Source organism: Temnothorax nylanderi, unplaced genomic scaffold (assembly GCF_030848795.1).
Source record: "Temnothorax nylanderi isolate EJ_2023f unplaced genomic scaffold, tnyl_v1.0 TNYL_tig0343_pilon, whole genome shotgun sequence".
In the NCBI taxonomy this organism is placed as follows: domain Eukaryota; kingdom Metazoa; phylum Arthropoda; class Insecta; order Hymenoptera; family Formicidae; genus Temnothorax; species Temnothorax nylanderi.
This window is the reverse complement of record NW_027249405.1, coordinates 41,010-51,440: the sequence shown is the minus strand read 5'-3', so window position 1 is coordinate 51,440 and position 10,431 is coordinate 41,010. Positions and strand designations below refer to the sequence as shown.

The 10,431-nt window shown below is 46.4% G+C and overlaps 1 protein-coding gene across 1 annotated transcript; it reads left to right on the top strand.

The window, feature by feature from the left end:
* Positions 1–1,546: 1,546 nt before the first annotated feature.
* On the top strand, positions 1,547–6,493 carry LOC139781517 (uncharacterized). Its single transcript, XM_071720363.1, has one exon. The coding sequence runs from the start codon at positions 1,547–1,549 to the stop codon at positions 6,491–6,493; it is 4,947 nt and encodes a 1,648-aa protein (XP_071576464.1).
* The last annotated feature ends 3,938 nt before the right edge of the window (positions 6,494–10,431 follow it).

Sequence of the window (10,431 nt, the reverse complement as noted above, 5' to 3'; positions counted from 1 at the left end):
GCAAAGCTCGATGCACATTTTATTATTTTATTTTACTTTATGAGAAAGGGCAGCAAGCCGACGCGATAGAAACATAAGTCACACTTACACCCTATCACACCAATCACACTGTGACAGTACAAAAATAATAAAGACCATAGATTTATACAATTATACACGAAATAAGAAAAGACTGAGAATACTTACCCACCATAATCACAGTACTGTGCCATAATCCTCGAATCCCATATTGTAGACGATCCTTCGATCTTACTCGAGAGAGTTCGTTAGTTTACGTTTACAGCGCGAGCGGCGCAAGTTGTTAGTTGTGAACAATATGGCGTACAGGGAGAAGTGACGAAATAAAGCTCCTGGAAAAATCGTAAAAATTTCGTGTGCTTTATCCCCAACATAAAACATTGGCGCCCAACCAAGTGGCAAAAACCCATGCGAGATGGGTTGTAGCAGAGACTAGACCGGGAATCGCGAAAGTGATCAAAAATCGCGAGGAAAAGTGAACAAGCACGCCGCAACGCAACAAGGCAAGATGGCGGCAAACGAAGACATTGTATTACAGGCGTAGTTACGAAAGAGAGCTCGCGGTAAAGAGACAAACAGTAGTGCGGGGCGTAGTGCAAAGTCTGTGCCTGAAGCGGAAACGAGATTCGTGAGGGGCAGAATAACGCGCTTACGAGATCGCGGCTGCGCCCATAACAAAGTCGAGTGATCGTGAGAAAGTAGTGCGCGTAGTAGTGACCGCGCGTGGCATTCTTCTCGCGAACCGAAAAGCAAGCATTTCGGGACTCGCACAAGGCGGGTCTCGATCAGATCGCGCAAATCGAGCTTGCACGCCGCGAGTGTAAAAAGTACACGTCGCGGGTGTACGAGGACACACCTCGAATCGCATTTCGTGACTCGCACACGTCGAGTCTCGATCAAATCGATTAATTGCAAGTCTAGTGACAAATCGTGTCACTAGCATTCTCGTGGCTCGCACACGTCGAGTCCGCACGTCGCGAGTGTACGCAAGGTTCGCGTCGCGGGTGCACAGAGACATTCATATCGCATTCTCGTGGCTCGCACACGTCGAATCCGCACGTCGCGAGTGTACGCAAGGTTCGCGTCGCGGGTGCACAGAGACATTCATATCGCATTCTAGTGGCTCGCACACGTCGAGTCCGCACGTCGAGAGTGTACGCAAGGTTCGCGTTGCGGGTGCACAGAGACATTCATATCGCATTCTAGTGGCTCGCACACGTCGAGTCCGCACGTCGCGAGTGTACGCAAGGTTCACGTCGCGGGTGAACAGAGACACTTCGTATCGCATTCTCGTGGCTCGCACACGCCGAGTCCGCACGTCGCGAACGCGTAAAAGCACACGTCACGAGAGCTCGGGGACATAACTCATATCGTATATCGTAGCTCGCACACACGAGTTTCACGCCGAGATTCACGTCGAGATTCACGTCGCGAGCGTTCGTAAGAGTACACGGCGCGGGTGTTCAAAGACGTACAGTGCATACACATCGAGTAATTGGCACACCTCGAATCATTTCAGGAGGACAAAATGACAGATATAAGGAAGTTGAAGCAAAGTCGAGCGACCATAAAGGGTCTGGTGACTCGAATCAACAATAGCACCGGTGAAGACACGTCAGTATCCGAAGCAAAAGTCAAGTCAAAAAGAATCGAAGATCTTTGGGAAGCATTCCAAGAAGTACAAGCGAAGATCGACGAAGTGAAATTAAACGAAGTCGAAGAGGAAGATAGGGCTTGCGCGGAACAAGAAGCGGAGCGGCAAGTCTTCGAGGATATTTATTTCGAAACGGCAACGAAGCTTCAAACTGTGATTGACAGAGCATTGGCGGAAACGCAGGCCGCTAATCAAGCAGAGGCTAATGCAGCACAAGCAGAAAATTACCGCAGAAACGGAAATCAACTGAGACAAGGCGATCGACGTTTGGACGTAAAACTCCCGATATTGAAACTTCCGGAATTCAGCGGCAACTATAATGAATGGCTCCTATTCAAGGATGCATTCAAATCATTAATTCACGACAACGCCGCACTGACAGAAATCCAGAAATTCCAATACCTACGAAGTTCCTTAACCGACGAGGCGTTGCATGTCATCGGAGGCTTGGCAACGACTGCAGCAAATTATGGAAATGCATGGAATTTATTAGTGCAAAATTATGAGAACAAGAAGCTTCTTATTAACACGCATTTAAATCAGTTGCTTGATTTTCCAGTCATATCGAAAGACAAACCAGCTACATGGAGACAGTTGGTCGTTCACGTCAGAACACATTTGAAAGCTCTACAAACACTTGAGCTTCCAGTAGATCAATGGGACGAGCTTCTCATACATTTATTGAAAAACAAGATGGATTTCAACACCCAGAGGACTTGGGAAGAAGAGACTAACAGAGATAAAGAAAACAGACCAACGCTGGAAGAGTTTTTGACATTTCTGAGTGAGCGATGCCGAACGCTGGAGATAATCGATAAAAACAAAGGAAAGCAAGATACATCGAAGGCTTCGTTACAGAAGAAACAAGAAAAGAAGATAGCTTTAGCGACCACCTCTCAAGAGAACTGTGCAATTTGCAATAAGACTCACCAAGTTTATAGATGCCCGGAATTTCTACAGTTATCGTGTTCGGACAGAATGAAAGAGGTGAAAGCGAAAAAGTTATGCATAAACTGTTTAAGCAAAGGTCACTACGCGATGGCTTGTAAATCTTCAGCGTGCCGAAGATGCCAAAAGAAGCACAACACGTTACTGCATTCTGATCAGGAAGAGAAGCCGACAACAGATCCAAAGTCAAACGAGGATTCCTCGAAGAAGTCAGTAGTCATGTATGGCACTCAGCATGCCATCTTGCAAGACGCAGAAGAACCATCTCCTGTGGTCCATCTCGCTCAAAAACCAACATCGTACGTGGTACTCTCTACGGCTCGAGTAACAGTCAAAGACGCCGATGGAAATCCGCAAGTGTGCCGTGTGCTTTTGGATGCAGGTTCACAATCGAATCTAATAACACAAGAATTAGTCAGCAAGCTCAAATTGAAGTGCAAAAAACAGAGTGAACTTATCAGTGGCATAAATAGATCCGAGACAAGTGTCGGTAAGACAGTTGAGGTGAAAATCAGATCAATGTACGCAGATTATGAGGTGACAATCGAATGCCTCGTGTTGCCTACAATAACAGAGAGACTTCCACAAGTTAAGATCAGCACAAAGTTGATTTGTCTACCGGACGGATTGCGTCTGGCAGATCCAGAATTCCACGTGCCCGGTAGGGTGGATATACTTTTAGGAGCAGGACTCTTTTGGCAATTAATTTGCAAAGACTCTATTCAGCAAGCAAAGGGAATACCCAGGCTACAAGATACACTGTTAGGATGGATAGTAGGAGGGGAGCTCATCGACACAAGATTAGAAACTCCTAAAAGCTTTTGCGGGCTTGTAACAAATGCAGAGCTGAAAGCGCAGTTAGAGCGGTTTTGGAATCAAGAGGAGACGCAAGAAAAGCGAAGTCTCACCAAGGAAGAAGCTGATTGTGAACAACAGTTCATGAAATCAGTCAAACGAGACGATACCGGCAGGTTCATCGTAGCACTTCCAAAGAAACCTGACGTCGAGCTAGGCGATTCGAAGAATCAAGCGCTACGACGGTTGTATTCTCTTGAGAGGCGATTCAAGGGAAATCAAGAATTGAAGAAAGCGTATGTCCAGTTTATAGAGGATTATGAAAAACAAGGACATATGTCACTCGCAGAACAGAACTTCGAATATAAACCTGGGCAGTCATACATACTCCCGCATCAACCAGTAATTCGACCAGATAGCACGACAACAAAATTACGTGTCGTTTTCGACGCATCAGCGAAGACGACTTTGGGAACGGCCTTGAACGACAAGCTGATGGCCGGACCGAATCTTCAAAAGGATTTATTCTGCATAATTCTACGTTTTCGAGCGCATTGCTATGTGATAACAGCAGACATAGCGGCAATGTTCCGACAAATACTGGTCTGTGAGGAAGACAGAGATTTCCAACTGATATTTTGGAGACCGGATCCCTCACTTCCAATTCTGATCTACAAGCTAAACACGGTGACGTATGGCACCAAGCCCGCACCTTTTCTGGCCATGAAGAGTTTGGAGCAATTGGCAGAAGAAGAGAAAGAGAAGTTTCCAGAGGCAGCAATGGTCCTACTAGAAGATTCCTATATGGACGACGTCATCACTGGTGAAGATACAATAAAAAAAGCCAAGGCTTTACAACAGCAGTTATCTCAGTTACTTCAAAGTGGACAATTTCACCTGAGAAAATGGCGTTCAAACGATCAACGGATACTGGAGCATCTGTCAGACTCCTGTGACAGCCTTTTGAGAATAGACAAAGAAGGAGCTATGAAGACATTGGGCCTTCTTTGGGATGCAAAGTTGGACACACTACAGTACAATGTGACGATCGAAGAAACTTCAAAGGTTACGAAGCGTCTGGTGCTATCGAAAATAGCTCAGATATACGACCCACTCAGATTGCTAGGACCCGTGGTCATCGTTGCTAAGTGCATCATGCAATCTATGTGGCAGATAAAGACAGGGTGGGATGAAATCCTTCCTACAGAACTACAGGCAACATGGAATGAGTACTATCGATCGCTGCCGCAAATCAACGATGAGAAGATTCCGAGGAATGTCAACCCAGGAAATGTGAGCGGCAAATTCAATCTAGTCGGTTTCGGAGATGCATCAGAGAAAGCTTATGGGGGATCCCTCTATGCGGTTTATCAAAACTCAGATGGAAAGATGGAATCACATCTAATCTGTTCGAAGAGTAGGGTCGCACCCTTAAAAACAATCACGTTACCACGACTGGAACTCAACGCGGCACTTCTGCTGGTAAAGCTGTGTGATAAAGCAAGGGAAGCTTACGGTAAGAAGATTCAAAATATAGACTTGATGAGTGATTCGACTGTCGTTCTCAGTTGGATAGCCGAATCCCCAAATATCAGGAAGACATATGTAGCAAACAGGATCTCAAAGATTCAGAACCTATCGCATGGCGTGACATGGCGTTACGTCCCTTCCAAGGAGAATCCTGCCGACCTGCTCTCCAGAGGAATAACAGTGGACATGTGGAAAGACAGCCAGTTATGGTGGCACGGGCCTCGATGGCTCACTACTGGTCAATGGCCTCAACTACAAGAAATTAAGCTTGATACTTCCGAAATGAAGAAGACAACGCTGACCGCTACAAGGAACGTGAAGTACGACATTCTAGGAAGATTTTCCGAGTATGGAAAACTTCAACGTATAATCGCGTATTGGCTACGCTTCAAGGCTAATTCATTAGGCGCAAAAAGGAGTGGCCCTCTGATGCCAGATGAGCTGGGGCATGCAGAGGTCAACATATTGAAGATGGTGCAGCGCGAGGTATTTCTGAAAGAGATACATGCTCTTGAAAAGGAGCAATCAATGCCCAGAGATAGTAGCCTATCGTCACTCAGTCCCTTTCTGGATAAGGAGGGAATCATAAGGGTAGGTGGAAGGCTGTCCCAAGCCGACATCACCGAGACTCAGAAGCATCAAGTATTGTTACCTGCTAAACACCATGTAACAACAATAATCATGAGGGAAGAACATATTCGACTTCACCACTGTGGACCGGAGCAGTTGCTCTACTCAATACGACAAAGGTATTGGCCGCTGAGCGGAAGACGAGAAGCTAGAAAAATAACGAGAAGCTGCATAAGATGTTTCCGAACCAGACCGAAGCCGCCAGAAGTTTTAATGGGAGACCTTCCTGGTGATCGGGTCCGTCATGCTGTGAGACCGTTCACGAATGTAGGCGTGGACTATGCGGGACCACTACAGGTACGAGAGAGTCGCAGACGTGGAAGGATTCACGTCGCTAAAGCTTGGGTTGCTGTTTTTACATGCTTCGCAACTAAAGCAGTGCATTTAGAGCTGGTGACGGAGTTGACAACTCAGTCATTCTTAGCCGCTTTAAGAAGATTTGTAGCGAGAAGAGGTATCTGCTCCAAGATTATGTCCGACAATGGTACCAACTTTGTAGGAGCAGCAAGAGAATTAGCAGAGGTGTACCAATTTCTTCAAAGGGAACAACAAGAGATAACCAATCATTTGGCGCGTCAGAAGATAGAGTGGAGATTTATTCCTCCACGATCTCAGCATTTTGGGGGTCTTTGGGAGGCTGCTGTTAAAGCAACTAAGCGGCACCTCTATACTGTAACGAAGGGTCTAGTCTGGACCTTCGAAGAATATTATACCCTACTCGTGGAGATAGAAGCAATCCTAAATTCTAGACCACTTACTCCTTTGTCCAGCGATCCAAATGACCTATTAGCATTAACTCCTTCCCATTTCCTTGTAGGAGACCCTTTATTACTTCCAGCAGAATATAATTATCAAGACGTCGCTGACAACAAGTTGTCCCGATGGCAGCATGTACAGAAACTACGCCAGCACTTCTAGAAGCGTTGGCAGGAGGAATACTTGAACGAGCTGCAAAGGCGCCATAAGTGGCGTACAAGAGGAAGAGATCTAGAAATCGGCGCACTAGTCCTTCTAAGGGAGGACAACGTATCCCCGCTTCATTGGGTTCTGGGGCGAGTGAAGGAAGTCCATCCTGGTGGCGACAACGTAGTTAGAGTGGCGACGGTCAGAACTGCAACTGGATTGCATAAGAGAGCCGTTAAAAGGCTCTGTCCACTTCCTTCAGAAGAAGAAGACTGTTAGACTTAGATTTAGTTATGCAACTTGTTTATTCAAGCCTAATTTAGATATTATAAACGTTTCTTTACAGCTAGTGCAATGAACATACAGTCAAGTATTGTATTCTTTAGTCATTACTCAATCAAATTATAGTATTGTATTCTTTAGCTATTACTCAGTTTCAAGTTATAAATTCGAGTTTAATTTGTGTTCATTAGCCATCAGTTCAAGATATAATTGTATTAATTTGTAACCTTCGATTTGTTTGTATTTGAGCAGCGAGCTTCATTATTCAATTTAAATTAGTATTGAAAGACGTTCTTTCAAGGGGGCCGGGATGTAGACGATCCTTCGATCTTACTCGAGAGAGTTCGTTAGTTTACGTTTACAGCGCGAGCGGCGCAAGTTGTTAGTTGTGAACAATATGGCGTACAGGGAGAAGTGACGAAATAAAGCTCCTGGAAAAATCGTAAAAATTTCGTGTGCTTTATCCCCAACATAAAACACATATAATTGTCAAAGAGACAAGTTCAGATAGAAGTTACATATATAGATTCAATTAACGATGGACTCGGATAAATTTAGAATAATAGTTTTATCGTTTATACTCATTTTATTTGCCATTGCATTAGTTTGCATTCTTTTGATAATATATTCACATCAAGTAAAACCAGAACCCTATTACCTACCTTAATATAAATCATTCACCATGAAACTTAAAAGAATATCTAATTGTTACATTTATAATATTTTTCCCGCTATTCACAAGCTTCCCAGATATGGATATAATCCTAACACTTTTCACACTCTTTACACTCTACATATTAATATTAAACATAGAAGCGGATCCACGACTGATCCGTGAGTGACAGTCGAGTCAAATAATATTTACTATTTGTTTTAGAGTTAAGTTGATATAATTGCGAATAATTCCAGCCAGCGTCGATAATTCGACATAATTTATAATACTCGTTATTTTAATTACCCCACTTACAGTGACAACGAGCAGGAGGAATTCCTGAGTATGTTTTATAATAATTACATATAACTTTAAGAGTTTATTAACGATTACACCTTCCTTACACCTTACAGCACTAGCTACACTTACACAGGCATTAAGCCGATTGAAACACGTAGAGATAATTTTCACCCGGGGGACGATCCCCAATTAACTTGTTTTTAGTCATTTCATGACGCTTTATTAAGATTTACGACATTAAATAAAAGATACGGGGCCTTCATCCGATTCGGTGCACAAGGTGCACATTTTCAGCACGTGTTACATTTCACGTCAATAATTAATAGAGTTCATTACAGAAAAAGATCATTTTGGTCAATCTAAAGTCAGATACATTTAATTTTTAGCATTTTTATATATTCAGACTCCCCCGACGGGTTCCTACCTTGCCGAAGCCTCGGGGTGGGCGTGCGTGGTTTGCGGGACGCCGGGGACGACGAGACCGCTCGACGGACCCGGTGTTCTCGGGGGCTGCGGGTGGCCGCCCTGAGGCGGGTGGGGGGCTTAAGGGCGCGCACGGGGATCACCCGCTCAGGGGTGTAGCCGGGCGCGCTTGACCAAAACGAACCCCCCAAGCCAAGGTGTGAGCAACCGTGCTGATGGCTGTGTGGCGCAGGGGGTGCTGCGTCGCAAACGGTGCCTCCCGGAAACCGGGCGACCTCCGGGAGTAACCCCTTCGGGGGGAGCTAAGCCCTGGGCATTCGCGGCTCTGCCTGGGTGACATCGCGCGACCGCGGTACTCGTGGGAATCAAAATGTGTGCCAATAAATCCAAAGAGTATGAGGAAGTCCTCCAGGGCGTAGCTACCTTAGGGAGCGAGCGACCAGAGGATACTAGACCGGGCAGCTTGGGGAAGAAGCCGAATGAGGCCCAACCACAAGATGGTAAAAACCGGAAGAGATACAGTGGAGCGGCACGCCGTCGCTACAAGAAACAGATGCAGATGGAGGGGAGAAGCGGTGCTGAAAAGCCCGCTCCAGAACCGAAATCTGCGCCTGCAGCAGTGCAGGAGACGGGGGAGCGAGTATCCGCTGGGTCGTGCAAACGGCTCAGATCGGAACAGAGCACACCCAGTCCTTCCAGCACTGCACAGCTGGGCAAAAGGCCTAAGATCGCTGTAGATCAGAGGACTTTTGCTCAGACAACATCCGGCCTAGTTAGGGTGGCCATGGTTCCCATGGAGTATCCCGAACGAAAGCTGGACGACCAAGAGGCTGCTCTCTTGAAGGAAAAGGTGAGGGAAAGTATCCTTAGCATTGCGAGGGGTACTAAAGCTTCCACCTTCAGGGGCACCTCAGATAGGGACGGTGCAGTTATCTTTAACTGCACCGACGCAGAAACCGAAGGGTGGCTTCGAGGCCTAACTTCGGTAATAGATTTGAACGGGGTCCGGTTACGTGCGGTGCGACTTGATAAACTGCCTAGGCGGCATCGAGTTGTAGTGCACGTGGAGGACCCCAAGATGCCTGTCAAGGAAGCGATAGAGCTACTTGACAGGCAAAACGAGGGACTCCAAGTCGCGGACTGGGTGGTCGCAAGGGGCAGCGAGAGTAGGGATGCTACGAGCACCCACTTTGCTGCCCTTATTGGGGAGGGAGCGTTGAGGGCTCTTAAAGCGCTCAACTTCAAACCCTTCTGCGGACTCGGCCAGGCGACGATTAAGTTGCCTGGAAGTGATCGCGGAGGGGCAACAAGTAAGAAGGAGGACAAGACGGGTACTGCCTAAAAATGACAGACTCGAATATCCCTTTCATTCAAATCAACTTGCATCACAGCAAAAGCGCCTCGGCGGTACTAGCCAGGTGCGCAGCTGAGATGCACACAAAGCACTTATTCCTCATCCAGGAACCGTGGCTCATTAAGGGACACATTAGGGGCCTGGGTGGTTGTGGTAGGCTATTTAAAGCCGACAATGCAGAACGACCAAGGGCCTGCATTGTGACAAAAGGACTAGACGCTTGTCTATTGCCACAATTCAGTGACGGCGACTTGGTCGCCGTAAAACTTAAACTTAAAATGGACGACGGGGGGGTCAGAGATCTGATAGTAGGGTCTGTTTATATGCCCTACGATTCAGAAGAACTGCCTCCCCAGAGAAACATAGTAGAGTTAGTGGCTTATGCGAAGCAAAGAGGGCTAGAACTACTCTTGGGGTGCGACGCGAACTCACACCATCTGGTGTGGGGAAGCACCGACATAAACCCAAGAGGGCAAAGCCTACTTAACTTTGTTATGAACACTGACTTAAAATCCTAAATAGAGGAACGGAACCTACCTTCCTGGACTCTAGAAGACAGGAAGTGATAGATATCACACTATGCACAAGGGGCGTGATGGACCTGGTGGTGGGATGGAGGGTCTCAAATGAACCTTCAGGTTCCGACCACAGACAGATCCGTTTCGACCTTGTGAGAGTACAAAAAGACAAACAATGGGGGAGAAACCCCAGAAAAACAAACTGGGAGGGCTTTAAAGCTGACTTAACTAGCCGGCTAAAAAATGCACCGACCAGATTTCACACAAAGGAGGACCTGGAGGCAGCATCAGACTTTATGAGTGATGCCATCAGGGAATCCTTTGAAATGAACTGCCCATTGAAACTAAAAAATGCTTCGGCCAAGGTCTCGTGGTGGAACAAGGAGCTATCGGGACTCAGGGCTGAGGTAAGAAGACTCTTCAA

What these genes read in the sequence shown, in the direction of transcription:
- LOC139781517 (XM_071720363.1), top strand. Translation starts at nt 1,547, where the DNA reads ATGACAGATATAAGGAAGTTGAAGCAAAGTCGAGCGACCATAAAGGGT.